Source organism: Anser brachyrhynchus (assembly GCF_964034855.1).
Source record: "Anser brachyrhynchus genome assembly, chromosome: 9".
NCBI classification, from domain to species: domain Eukaryota; kingdom Metazoa; phylum Chordata; class Aves; order Anseriformes; family Anatidae; genus Anser; species Anser brachyrhynchus.
Genome location: NC_137703.1, coordinates 13,716,822 through 13,731,957, shown reverse-complemented (window position 1 = coordinate 13,731,957; position 15,136 = coordinate 13,716,822). Strand labels below are relative to the sequence as shown.

Genomic DNA, 15,136 nt, shown 5'->3' with positions numbered 1-15,136 from the left:
GCACCACACCATCCTTCTCTGACTTGCTTCAGTCCCTCTCGTTTGGAAACATTTGTTCTCGAGTCTGCTGCTAGCAACAGAGTTCCAACTTTCTGTACTGAAAAAGTAAATCAATCAGTAGATAAAAATTCATCACACTTAAAAAAAAAATCAGTAGATAAAAATTCACTAAACATTTCATGTCCCTGGTCTGGTGTTACATATACATACAAGTGTCCTAGCAAGTAGAAAAGATTCTTTTCTTTTGTTTCCACAAAAGAAAACATTACATGTGCTTATTAGAGGGGAAAAAAGATGCATAAAAAAAACCAAACATGACATTTAAATGTTGTAGCAAGTGACAACAAAAGGAGAATCACCGATATACTCCATATATTGAGTGGTTCGAATCCAACCATCTTATTAGTGAAGCCTTTAACAGAAAGTATTGACTAAATCATAAAGAAAACCAAAGACAGAAAGCATGGATATCTTCCTGAAAAGGACTAATGGATTTTCCAACGAGTATGTGCATGTCTTTGACTACTGCTGCATCATGCAGGCAAGCTGAAGCATCCTTCAGTAGGGGTACACGGATGGATGGAAACGCCCCAGTTCCCTCTTCACTATCCAAACAGCACTCTGCTCCTCCAGTTGTGTTCTTGTACATCGTATTTTCCTCCTGCCTCCTGCCAGATGAGGTAGCTAGAGTTCACAGACTAAGCCACAAGACCAGAGAAAAATTCTGTGAAACAAAATCGTTTTGTGTTGTTGTTGTGGACAAGAAGATGGACAGGAAGAATAAAATTCACTTTAAAATAAAGCTTCATTACAATTAACCGAAGTTATAGAACCATAATAAAATAACCAGCAACTCTCACCTCACTTCACTATAGAAGAAGGGAGTGTCACGGGGTTCCTGTTTCCAAATTATCTCCTGGGTTTCTTCACACAAGCTGGCAATGTTAGCCCTGATGCAGTGCAGCCCCATGTGCTGACACTGCTGACTGCCTGATGCCTTCCAAGCCACAGCTGGTATTTTTTACTTTAAGGTCAAATGCTGGTAATGACAATTTTATCTCAGTTATTTGAGTTAATGTTGACCTAAGTCATTCTTGAGAAAAAGATGCAAGTAGGAAAAAATTAACAGCTTGCGCTCAGTTGGATCAAACATTTTTCCCAGTGTACAGCAGGAGTTCTCCACAGGAGGCAGCCTGTTTCATGACAGAAGGTGTAACTTGCTCATCATTCCAATCTCAATTGCCCATCTACTGTCAGCAGAGTTAAGCCTTGCACTCAGACAAATGGTAAACATTGAGCCTCTTTTAACCAGGCTCTTGGTTCTTTAAGTCCATGAAGCTATAACATTTTCCACCCTCCCCTTGCAATCCAAAAGCCACAATTTTTAAGGCTTCTTCCAAATCTACTGCCATAGTGTCTCCCAGACTACTTAAATGCTTTGCATTCAAGACTCCTTCTTGAAGAAGACTGAACTACATACGGTACATTATAAAGCAAACAGATCTTCTCTTATGAAACATTTGACAGGACACATTTTTGAGTTTTCAAACACTGAACCCAGAGTCTGAACTGTTCAGGAGGAAAAAAAGCTCCTTACAGGTCTAAAAAGTCAAGGTGCTTGTAAAATAAGCCCCAAGCTGCTTGTAAAATAAGCACTGAGCTTGTGCAACATTTCAACAGCTAAAAGATGAGCAGGGACATGAAGCTAGATCTATTTCCCTACAAGTCAATAGACTAGCACTCAAATGTCTTGTTGATAAAAATAGAACTTGAATTAATTAGCAGAAAAATATTTTAACAACCAATGCTGTAAAAGCTTCTTCTTCTATTCAAAGAAAAGTACCATTGTTAAATATATACTTTTTTCTCCCCTCCAAAATTTAAACTGCTGAATTCAGAATTAGTGAAAAGCTTACGCAACTAATCTTAAAAACGTGAAATGAATCTGGGAACATTTACTGTTTAAATTGACAAGTCTTCTACTGGCAACCAAATAGTTAAAGAAAAAAAGGGGGAAAAAAAACCCTTAAAAGACTCAAGAGAATTAGCTGTTGCTAAAACAATTTTATGGTCCTTTCCACTTCACTGGAGGTAGTTTGTATGGCTGACTGGAATCTATTCAATGCTGTCAAACATCTAACACTCCCATAGCTAGACGCCTTACAATGAATAACAAGCAGTCTAGCTGCCAATATGCTAGAGCTGCATTTTTTACCAGGGACTGGACCCCAACCCAGCAACACTCTAACTTCATCATTTGATGCCTTGTTAATTTCTAAGACCAAAAATTAACCACAACAAGCAGAAGTGCCAAGATTTCAAAGCACCGCAACTACAAATTCCAGCACATTTAATAAAAAGCAGTACCGGAAGTCAGGTCCATAAGAAAATCTGAGTATCTGATTTTTCTTTTGTACTTCACATCAATTCTGTAATAGAAAATAACATTCAATTTCAGTAGATATTTTACAGTTTATGGAGACTTATGATAGGTGCACAGAATAGAAGGAAGAAAAAAGTAAAAACGGAGAATGAAGTGTATGCAACTGTTGTTGAAACACTAAGCACATCATCTGTCATCCTGAGTACCATCATTTCCATAAATATTATCCCAAGCACTGATTGTCTTGTTCAGTACTGTGCTTCAAGCAAAATCTTGGACTCTTACCATATTTATGTCCTTCATCCTTCAACTGTAATAATGGTGAAGTGCTGACACCAACATCATATTCCCAGTAAGATACAGAGTGCTTGGTGAAATTATGGCTGTGTTACCTTGGCAGGTTTATGATTACGGCTTCAGTAGAACTTCCATCATGTAGCTCATATCCTACCATCTGACAGACACAGGCACACCCGCCTCTTCATCCAGCAGCAAGTTAAAAGTCAAACAGGACGCAGACTTTGTGACCTAGGGCACACTTTTCCGCACTTGCAGCTTCAGGGGTGAAAACGATCATCAGACTGACCATACATTTTACATAGGACTTTTTAAAATTATTATTTTATTAAAATTACTCTTGGCTGTGTAATTCCTAGAAACTAATTCTCATGCAACCAGAAAGTGCTGAAAAGTATCAGAGCCTCAGTTTGGCAAAAAAAAATAATAATAATGAAACAAAGCAGATGTTTTGAGAAACACTGGTTACATTACACAGATACAAAGCTCTCAGTGAGAAGAACTAAATTTGAATCAATAGTAGAATTAACATGCTCATTCTTACTCAAAAATAAGTGCTACATGGAGTAGAGTTTTAGAACCAAGTTGATTATCCACACCCTAAAAAAGATGCAGCTTCATCTATCTGAAGGAGAGAAGAAAAACAAGCGTATGTGTGTGCAGAGTAATGTGTGCACATGGTTGCATACACTTGTGTTATTGATCATAGTGCTTAGCATCAGAGGGGCAAGACTTCACAATCCTGCAATGGCCAAGGGCATTTGCCTCAACAAATGTGTACTTTTAAGCATATATTTACAACCAGTATCAATGGCTTAAAGAAATAAAATGTACTTTTCAGAAATGCATTAGGAGTTTTTTTTTTAAATTATGTCCCCTAAACAAAGATGATAGGCAAAAGGCATAATGAATAATATATATGTATATACATACAAATATGTATTTACTACCTTGTTTAGGCCTCTTGCTCTAAAAGCAGGTTACTATTTCTTGGCTTTACATTTAAGCTGTCCTTACTCTCTACATTTGGGCAACTTACTGGCGATACACCATACATTAAGATACACCCCACAACTTAGATTAAACACCAGACTCCTGTAGCATTTTATCTGTTTTGATGATGCATGCATGCAAAATTTCCTGAAAACATTCACCTATTTTCTAGCTTCACATTTCTGGGACCGCAAACCCACACACATAAATACCTGGTGTGTTTTCCATAAATACTTTGACAATAAAACTAGACCAAACAACCATACCATGGCTGTAAATTAAAGAATGGTGCCATGATCCCTCTCAAAGACAGAAGTCTTTGTCAGAAGGCAGCAACCCCAAATCACTATAAGCTCCAAAACACTGACCACAATCATTAATCACATCTGGTTAATCATAGTCAAAGCCGTTTTCAAACCAAAAGCTGGTTAAAAGCTACATCCATCAATTCCACTGATAAGAACGTTTAACATAAAACTTTTAGGTTACATGTTTACACAAAATGTAAGATGTAAGGAATGAAAAGTAGAACTTGAATACTGCTCTGTGCAGCAGAGAAGCGCTTTTTATTTTAGTACAGATAAAGGACTTGCCAATAGCGTATCAGCAAGTCAGCTGTCAGTCAGGAGGTAAAGTGCAACTTGTGACAGAACACCTTTGGATATGAGGAGATACCTACATCCAACTCAATGAAAATTTTCTGCAAAAGCAAACAAGGCTAAAAATTTATGGAAAACCAAATTCTTGGCTGTGTGTTTAGTCAAATAACATGACAGCTGGATAACACCCAGTACCCACACGTCTCAGACCAACTCAACTGTAATTATACAGGGGGTTTTATTCCTGCTCTGATTCATCATAGTTTAGACTTTGGAAACATGTTTCAATTTAACTTACTTTGTAGTGACATTTTCTGGGTAAATATCAAATTTCAAGCCATTCCATCACTACTGATGAGATGATGCTTTACACCTGGAGATCATGCTACTCCTTGCTATCTAACACCTGCATGGAGGACAACTGTCATTAGCCAACACAGGCCGCAAAGCTCCTTACATCCTCTTTAAGAGCTGTTCAAGACTACAAACTCCAATTCTCCAGAGGACTTTTCTAACAGATGGGAACAAGGCAAATGCATTAAACAATTTAGATGATTATTTCCAGAAATACTTCTTCAGTACTCAAGTGTCAAAATGCTTTTAAATCAAGCAAATAGCACGGGGCAAAACTTACAAAGCTGACTACAAGAACTAGATGTTTATACTCTGTGAAATTCAGTGGACTCCAGATACATAGTTCTACAGCTCATTTTTTAAAAATTCATTCCTGCCTGACCGTAAGACAAGAGCAATCTCTTGATAAGTACATAGCTCAAGAGAAACACATCAAAATTTTGAAATAGGTATTTCTGTATGTCCTACACTGTTAAAAGCATTCTTTACCTTTTGCACAAAATTGGTAATTATGTTACAAGATGCACCCTCGGTGCAATTCACCAGGTTTCCAAAAGGTCTCCTTCTGTCCCTTTTTCACAAAGGATTTGAATCTGATGTACACTCACGTAACTCTGGTTCATAACAACAAAATGCACAACGTCATGCCTTCAGCATAAGTGATTGTGTCTTCAAGATCACATCTGCAAGAAGTACTACGAAACTAGACAGCTTCAAGAGGACAGCCGCTCAGGCTCCTACAAGATCATCTGCAGACCTCATCATAGCTAAGCATTTCCTCCATTTTCTCTTTTCAGAGGAGATTTACTGGTAACAAATGTTTAAGTAAAATGACATTTTATGTACCATTTCTAGTGCAAATATTTCACAAGCATAGCTTTCCATGTACATTTTCACAGGTATTTTCAGCATACTAAGGCACTGAATATACTGCTCTTATCTCTGCTAAGTTTGGTCCTTATGCTTATTGGTAGCTGGTGTTGATCACTTGAACTGGAAAACTTGCAGGAAGGAAGCACCTGAGTTCAGCTCTGAGTGCTCTCCAAAGTCTCCAGGAGTGTCTTATGACACTGATCTCTAATCAAGTAGTTCATTACTAGTTGGCAGAAACTGTTGCTGTGAACTTACTCAGCACCAAGTTATTTTGTTCATATTACTGCCATTTCCTTTTCCAATTTGTAAGGTTAGTGTGCATCAATCTCCTGCTGCTTTAAGTTTGGCAGTCTTTCCCCACACTAAGTTTTTATTTTCCTAAAGGTGACCACTTAAACAGATCTTGTGTCTTTTGTTTCTCAGGTTTGTTTTTTTCTAATTTATTCTAATTTATTCCTAATGATTTCAGACCACCTCAATTATTTTTCCTCAGCCTTCCATGCATTGATGAATTTATACTAAAAAAATTACAGCAACATTTTCATTTTGTTTTCAAATGTTTTTCCCCCCTCAGGAAGTTTTGGCTCAAGCCCACTGCAGTAATGTGGGCATTTCAGGATACAAGTGTGTTCTTTCACAGGCAGATGCTTCTTTCCATCCATAAACCACACCTAACAAATGTCTATATAGCTTGCTTCTTCAGTACCAAAGGTATACACACACCTTTGTGTCTTCCAGTTAGCCAAGAACATGTGCTGAGGTGCATCATATGTGCCTGTAAAGGGCACTGATAGTACACCCTCAGATCTCTGGAAAAGTGAGGTGCTGGAGTATAGAACTAATAACTGGAAAAAAAAATAATAAATTAAACAAAAAATCTGGTTCTACCTCTGACTTAGTACTCCTGTCTCCATTTTTTCCAAGATATGACACCAATATACAGCTATTTCATAAGAATATTGCAAGACTTAATTATTAGTCACTCTTTCAGTGCTTCTATAAACTCAGCCTTTTCCTTCTTGTTATTAGACTCCCAGCTGCTCTCTTCAACTCCACCAGCATTCCCACTCTTACCTACCTATAGGTTAAATACCTCAGATAACTATAAGCCTGAACTCACCTGCAGAGCAACCACTTTCCTCAGCGCTAAACACCATATTATGGTCAACAAGATCAGTTTCAAAATCAAAACACTAATCATGATGTAATATAAACAGTAAGAGAAATCCATTTTAAAGTGGCTTCAGGGAGACAAGTTTAGACAACAGTGGAGAGTGCTGTGCATGCATTTCATGACTACATGCTGCCTGCCTTGCAACACGAGTAAGGTTTTAAAAACACTGATGATAGGAGATTGATAGACCAGCCAAGACCAATCGTCAACCTGTACTTTTTTTTTTTTTTAAGTAAGTCTAAAACCACTCTAAGTTCTAATTTGCTGTTTCTGTATGCACAGTGCCTCCCCAGCTCCTAATTACATCCCTAATTGCAAATGACTGAAGAAGAAGCAGTTGAGCAGGCATGGAAAGCCTAACTCCTTTGTCTTTTTTTCATCACCATCAAGGCCAACATTCCTTGGTAGGGACCCTGCTTTCATCACCTTCTCATGCCTCCCTTGCTTCTTTAAAGTTTTGTGTCTCAGAAGCAATGCATCACATGAACGATCTGCCATAAAAAGCCAGCAGATTCTCTTTCATTACGTCCTTAAACCAATCCCCTCTAAAAAACAATCTGTATTTAGTGGATGTCTTCTCAATATCATCCTTGATGTCTTCAAAGCCTGTGGAAAGACTGCCACTTATCACTCTGGGATTTTGACAAGCCTTTCTCTCTCCCAATCACTCATTTTATTCTCCCTAACACTCCCAAAATTTCTAGCATCATGCATCTTAAATACCCCTCACTTCCTGTGTTTCTCCTGCCTCTGTGCTGCTCCTTTTCCCAAAGTTTATTCTTGTATCTTTTTTTTTTTTGGTCATTTTCATCACATTAATTAGTAAGCTAGCTTCCAGGAACTTAACTGGCTCAAGGCACAGATCTTTTTTCTTTCTCCTAATTCCTGATCTCTGATGATATCTAGGCTTTACAGGCCCCCCTCAATCAAGTCCTTTATTAGCTTTTGCTTTTATTTTTCCTATAATCCAAAAACTGTGTGGTGGACTTTTGCCTTGTATAAACAGACATTCTGAAAATATTAGATTTGTGGCTTTTTACATTCTCTTTATTTGAAACATTTTCAGCTATTACAACATTAGTAAGAAGATGAGTACTTTATGTTGGATGAACATGCAGAAAGAAGACCAAGTTTCAGGACAATATGCATCTTCCTACTTTCCAAATGTTCCTGCTAACACTCAACACTTTGCATTTCCCACCATGTAGGCAGGCTTCACAAAGAGCCACATGCAGAGTATAAGGCATGGCAATACCTGGGAAATGCACTAAGAACAGGTAATTATGTGTTCAAATGCTATTGAGCTGAAGTGGAATTCAGACCATAAAATGTTTTTTGACAATATAGCCTCCACCTTGCCCTTAATAAATGGAGCACTGACACACAGCAACTTCAGCTGTACAGTATTTTTCTATTCTGAAGAAGTATAGAATGACGAATTATGGGATGGCTTGGGTTGGAAGGGCCTCAAAGACCACCTGGCTCCAACCCCCTGCCAGACTGCAGCTGATAGAGTCTTTGCCAGCTGCCCAGGCAGCACTGGGCATATCTGCAAAGCCATTCACCATTTCCAGAAGCTGCCAGGGAACCTGGACCCACAGAGCTTTCCAACACAGGCAAAAGTGCATCTTACATGCTCAAATAATCTAGTAAATGGAAGAAGCACCCTTTTACTGTTGGACCTCAGAACACAGGGACATTCTGCTGTTGGACCTCTGACCTTGGGAAGCCATATATTGTATCGCACGGAGGAGAACCAAATCTCTTTGTAACCACGGACTGCCAAAAGATAACAGGGAATCTGTACCTGAGCAGGACGCTGACTCCACAGCACCTGCCTATACAGCACGACACCATCCCACAGACCATCTCTGCCCTTCAGATCCACACCAATAAAAAGTCAGCAGCGCCACATCTGCAAGACCACCAAGCTCCAGGCAAAGCCAAAACTGTAATACCAGGATCTGCTCAACATCAGCAGAGGTGCAGATTTGTAGTTAGCATGGCCAGACAGATTCTACTTCTGATCCAACAGAAATCTTCCCTACCTCATATGTTCTTCTGTTCCTATTACCTATCCCCTTGAATGCCCCCGGCTTGCTGGAGGAGCGCTGCAAGCCCACCTCCTCAGTGCCTCGCAAGCACCAGGCAAGCCGCCTTACGGGGCTCGGTCCGGGGAGCACCAACAGCAGCTGGTGAGCAACAGGGACCCCCCCCTCGCAAAGTGCAAGAGCATCCTTCACAAAAAAAAATGGTTTAAATGAGATACTTCAGGTTAAGCATATGATCTAGTGCTCTGATGAACAGGGAGCGACCTATGCATTTTTAAAATGTTTATTTTTACTACTTCCATAATCATAACTTTTGTATTTTAAGGACTACAATATTTTACTAAGAGAGAGAGGGAATTTGGCTTGTAATGAATAACCAAGCGAGTAAACTTCCCCCAAGTGCTAGAGACCAGCAGACATTTCAAAACCGCCTCCCCTCCTTGCATTTTACTTGAAGGTATTTTATTTCCACTTAGAATAAAAATAAGAAAACAGGAATGATGCACAAATACAGCATTTGGTTATAGCATAATATGGCAGACTGAATACATGAGAAAACAACGCCTGCATTTAAAACACAGAAAGGTGCAAACAAAGCATGGAGAAAGACTCAGAAATGATAAGGAAGGGGGAACAAACCTGGTCTCTGTATCTGGCACCAAGAAGCAGTCAGGGCTCCTACCAATATGAAAGACAATTAGATTGCAGCAGACAAACCAGAAAGTAATGATTATGATTGCTGATGCTGCAGACCGCGGCTGGCCCACATTAGGTTAAGTAAGCTGGATGCAAGCCAGCATCCCTGAACAAACGGCGCGGCACAATCCACAGCAATCTGAGCAGAGATTATCAATATCTTAAAGGTGACCTTTCACACATGCTATCCCAGCAAATAAGGCAATTCTCGTGGCTCTAATGGAGGAGATCAGCAGAGGCCAGTCTCTTGAAGCCATGCGCTCTTCATATAAAATAGGATTTATTTTTTTAATTTTATAATAATTGACTGTACCTCATTTGAGCAAAGTCCACTATGCACTTTATTGGTTTATTTCAATCCTTCCCTCTGTTTTAAAGAAAACATAATCTAACTTTTCATTATTCATTATCATCCAGGCAGACAGCAAGCTAGAAAAAAACCTCTAATTTTTAGCCATATTGCCTATTAAAAAATTGTAAAATGTCTCCTAAAAGGGCAGGTGCATTAATTAAGGCTGCCTCAGGATAAATGAAAATTACTAGGAGTGCTCTGCTTTCCTGAATGAGTTTTCCATAGATTATTTATAATTGAATGAAACCAATTACAGCATTTGTAACGGAAACTATACATACATTAAACCTTTCCATTTTTGCAGAAGCTGAACTGCATGCACAGGAAAAGATCTTTATTTTGTTACAAAGGGAAGAAAAATCTTATTTTTCTGAAAAAGTTTCATAGAAGTAAAACTATATACTAAAATAGAAAAATCCTGGGTACAAAACCAAGCGAGAGCAGCCCAAAAGTGTAATTGAGTATCAAGGCCCAGATTCCAAGAAGCCATCTCACAGACGGAAATCCTGAAGTTGTAGATTCTACTCCTTTCCATTTCTTCAGAGAAGGAAATACAGCCTAATTAGGTTCAATTTTCTAAATAATGGTTAGCCTCTGTAACTAATCAGGAAAGTTCTAAATCAATATCAGACTAAACGCTTGCTCAAATAACGGAACATGCTCTGTCTTCAAAATATAATCTTACCTGCAGAAATCTGACATCTGAAAAAGTTACGGACTGAGGATAACAAACTAGCATATAGTTTTCATTTTCAAACAGAAAACGTCCTTTGCTATCCTACAGAGCAGTCTCTCAAACAACACCCAACTTTTTTTGTGTGTGTGTGTGTGTGTGCACAGATTTCAGTAGTGGGAGAAAACAAAGAACTTTGGGGAAAAAAATAGTTTCAAACACAACAGCTCCCTCTGAATTCATTCTTACTGGAAGAAAGAAAATGTTTCAAGTTAGTGCAAGAGAAGCAAGAAAGACCCAGGTAAAGTGATTTGAATAGCAATTATCTTTAATGGTCAAAGATCCCTCAGAGGTAATTCTGCTTCAAAAATCAGCTAGAAGCAATGCCCTCATTAACTTCATCTGTAATTATCTGATATTCACCTGAATTACGCATTCTACTCCATCAGCAAAATAAATAAGACTATATTAAGAGGCTTATAAATGCAATGCAGAATTACCTTTTAGCATTTTGTAGCATATGCTACCTAAGTTGCATACACTGCAAGAAATACCTGTCAGACCATTTTGGCTGTTAGTAGCCAGGAAGCTTCAGTTTATTCCTAACTATTTCTGTGTAATCGATAATGAAATAGTGTGACAATTTAAAGAGGCACCTACCTATAGTCAGATAAAACTAATAGGTAATAATTAAGAATATTTTTCATTTTCATTTTCTTTCTAGACACACATATAAATAACATGATAGTGAAAATTAGAGTAGATGTGAGAGTATTGTTGATTACGCATCCTAGGCCTAGCACTGCTTTGTAGTATATTTTATGATGCTACCAACTACACATTAGCACAAGCAAGATCTGTCCTACAATGCACGTAGGCTCCAACGCCAATTGTGCAGTAGCCAAGAAATTTGACAAATTTTTTCTTAATATTTCATGTTTATCTTCAGATATCAAACTAGCAGATACAGGGGTCATGGATGAAGAGGAGAACATCAAGCAACAAGGCCTAAGGTAACTCCAAATACACAGTGAAAATTCTATCGAATTACTAAAAGTGTGTGTGTGTGGGGGGGAATTATTTGTTTAGATAAACAAAGACTTTTTATATTGTCAGTATCTGCCTCTGTCAGCTCTGCTAAATTGAAGAGAGATGTGACGTTAGGTAACTTGGAAGGTTACAAACACGCAGGCATTTTCTCCTGGTAAACTATTTTCTTAGTTTAAAAGCACCCTCTGCTACATCTTTTTTTATATTTTTTCCCCCTCTTACATATTATGATGGCCAGAGTTGAGCATAGGAATTAACTTTATAGATCTCTGCATTTCCTTCTCATTTATTCTCTGCAAGAATTCCTTCCCTGAGAAAGGGGGATCTATTTGCATCTCTTTTTTCAGATTAGTCTTTCTCCTGCCTAAGGCCACACTACTACATTTTTTGCATTGACAGTCCTGTGGAACTTCATAGAGATGATGCCAGCAGCACCATTACTCATTTCAGTAATTTCTGGTCTAATCTTCAACACCTTGAGAGAACACCTGTCAGTCACATGCTGCTGTTATTTATGAGACCAACCATGTACAAAAGATAGAACCATTTAAATGTATTTTGTTCCTCTGCTTGTGTAAATGCTGTCAAAGAATTATTTTTTTCAATGATCTTTTTTCAACTTTCATTGGAGGAGTGTACTCACTATAGAACTCTACTACCTTCCTGATGTCTCAATGGTCAGCACAAACATGAAGCAACTGTAAAATTATCGAAATATTAATTTCATTGCATTTAATCAGAAACACATTTCTAAGCCCTTACACTGTTGCCCATGGAAAGCCCCCACACATTACAAATATTCACACGCCAGGGGAACACTGCTCCTGGAGTTCCAGGATCAGATGTTTTAGAGTATGAAAATACGCTGTTGATATCAAGTATAATGCACTCCCCTTGTTTTGTTTAGAAAATTATGCAGACAAGCCAGAGCTATCTGCTTTACCAAGCTGCTTCTCAAGGAACAAACATTTTCCCCACTTTCATTTCAGTGTAGACTCTGTTGAACCCCATCATAATTATCAGTAATATTTTCACAAACTATTAAAAAAGATCTGACTGAAAAAATAAAAATTGATCCAAAGACAACACCAAGTTGTTCAAATATTTATTCATCCACTAATGAAACTTATAGATGGGAGTAGGGAATAATTAGAGACCACTTACCGTAGCAGAGAGCTGTGGTCCATTCAGCTGTGCATGCAGGATGGCTTCATTGATGGAGTTCCGGATTCCTGTCAGGGCGATTTCCAGGTCATGAGAGGCAGCCATCTCATTTGTCAGATACTCCAGCGTGGAGATATACTCCCTCCATTGGGCATCCAGTTCAGACACGCTGGCCAAGCAGCCCCTCATTACATTGAGGCAATATCCGACGCAGGGTCTGATTAGCGTCAAGCCCTGGCAATGAGGGCAGTACTGCATCTTCACCAGAGCTCTGCTGCATTCCTTGGTGAGAACTGCATGTTCAGTAGTATTTATTACTTCGATGCCCAGACTGAGGGCCTGGCTGAGCATCCTACTTGCCCAAAGAGATTTTGACAGCTCTGTAACCATGTTTTTAGAATAGCGTCCAAAAGGATTTATGTCTTGCCTCGTAAGTCTTAGACACTCTGTATAGTCCTCTGATAAATCTGTAATTCCTGGGTTTATTAGCCGACTATACACAAGAGGAAAGAGACTGTCAAAGAATCTTAATACTGCGTCTTCCACTGTAGTGTCTGCGCCCAGGATGTAGAGAGAGATGTCTCTAAAAAGCTTTTTAACAGGCTCTGCTGCTTCTTTCGCCATAGGTCTGTAAGCTGTCTCAAAAAGGGAACTTGTGCGGTTTTCAGCTAAGCGAAGCAAGGACTCAAAGGCCTCTAAAAAAGGGAAGGGGAGAGAGAAAGAAAGATGTCCGATGTTAATAGCCAGCAGCTACATCTCAGTCACATAACTTTACTGTCCTGAACAGGGACACCAAGAGTTGCACAAAATCTGCAATACGAATATACTAATAGTTAACACTGCTTTCATCGGTAACATGATTAAAAAGACAGGTAAATATTACATGTGCTTAATAAAAGCAACTCGTAATATACAAGCATTTTCTTAAGCAAATTCTTACTGTATTCTGGCTGGCTAGACCCTGACTCAAACTCTATTGGCCAATGCTGGGCTACCACAGACAGATCTATCTAGATGACTTTTGTAACTGCCTCTGCATTTGGACAGCCCATCCAGACACATTAGCAAAACATCCCTCTACATCAACAACAGATGTTGGTTTCTAGCACACAGGGAGGGGTACAACATTTTTAATGCCTTGTATATGTTCCTATAAAACTGCAGAGAAAAATACTCAAATAGGCAGAATTATGCAATTCTGGAACTGTAAGACAGGAGTAACTGGTAACAGGAGGGGGTCTGTGAAACACCCATCTCAGCACTACTGCTGCACTGGACTGCATGAATAATGGTAGAATATCCACATTTAATAAAACACGGTGAAAATTCAAACTTCTTGTAAAGCTGTAATAAAGATGCAGTGAAGTCTGAAGAAGTCAAAGAATAACACGTACATCTCATCAGTGCACAGAAATGATGATCCTCATTCATTACTTGTACTTCTCAACTACAACTGTTTGAAATGATTTAATAACTTAATAGTTTAATGAAAGCAACATCTTGATAACAATCACATCTTAAGTATTATTAGCTTTTCATCCCAGATGATCTACTGCTACAAAATACTACATCAACAATGGGAAAAAGAGTGAAGGCCCTACAGTCTTGTCGACAAAAAGCAACTTTCAGATAAAGCTGCTGGGCAGCAGCTCAATGAAAAGATATGTGAATGCAAACAGAAGTTGAAGTCTTTGTTTCACAGAGCTGCGAGTGGATGGCTGAGATGCACTTCCCACAAAGAACAACTCAGGGATGAAGGAAAGATGCCATGTGAAGAAATTCTCTGTTAACATTGGCTAGGTCTGGGCTCCAGCCAGTGGTCAGGCAGGACTCAACATCAAGTCCTCTATGAACTAAGACTGAAACGAAATTATAAGTGAAATACTGTTTTCCTGAACTTGACTACACCACTTTCAAGTGACATACAAAAAAATAAAATTTAAGAAGTGCAATTGTTAATGCATTTCAAATTGGGAAAGGTAAATGTTATCTGCCCAAAACACTGCAGGAGGTGCTAGAACTTGTAGACAGAGGCAAGGAAGGAATCAATTCCCAAGATTATTTTAAGGACACAGAAGGCAGTAATCTGAACCATTCTGACTGTTTTCTTTGGAAGCTGTACAACAAAAAGCCTCTGACATAAATCATTCTTGCACTTCTCTGGATGGCAAGTAGTTCCAGTCGAGGCTGGAAGCCTATCACTTTATACCTCCCGAGGACTGGCCAGATAATGGGTTTTCAGTCTAATCCTACCCTGCATTCATCTGAACATCACCACGTGATTCAGCGCCACGTAATGCAAACTGATTTCGCCCAAAGATCAGCTTGGCAAAGGAGCAGACACAATCCTGTAAATCAAGATTAGCATGCACTGACAAAGTTTAGTAGAAAAGCCTGCTCAGTGCCTTCCTCTATTACATCTCTCTGGGCAACTAACTTGCTTGTTATCAGGAGCATTACAATCCCTTCACCACAAT

At 38.8% G+C, this 15,136-nt stretch overlaps 1 protein-coding gene across 14 annotated transcripts in view; it reads right to left on the bottom strand.

Moving 5' to 3' along the window:
- LOC308199938 (glypican-5-like) overlaps positions 1 to 15,136 on the bottom strand; it is a 433,019-nt gene that overhangs the window by 273,737 nt on the left and 144,146 nt on the right. For all 14 annotated transcript variants that reach the window (XR_013955102.1, XR_013955103.1, XM_080604873.1 and 11 more), the window contains exon 5: positions 12,660 to 13,354. Coding sequence is in view for 12 of the 14 variants with exons in the window: in XM_080604873.1 (XP_080460999.1) it covers positions 12,660 to 13,354 (695 nt within the window). In the remaining 2 variants the exon portion in view is untranslated. The remainder of the gene's footprint in view (positions 1 to 12,659; positions 13,355 to 15,136) is intronic.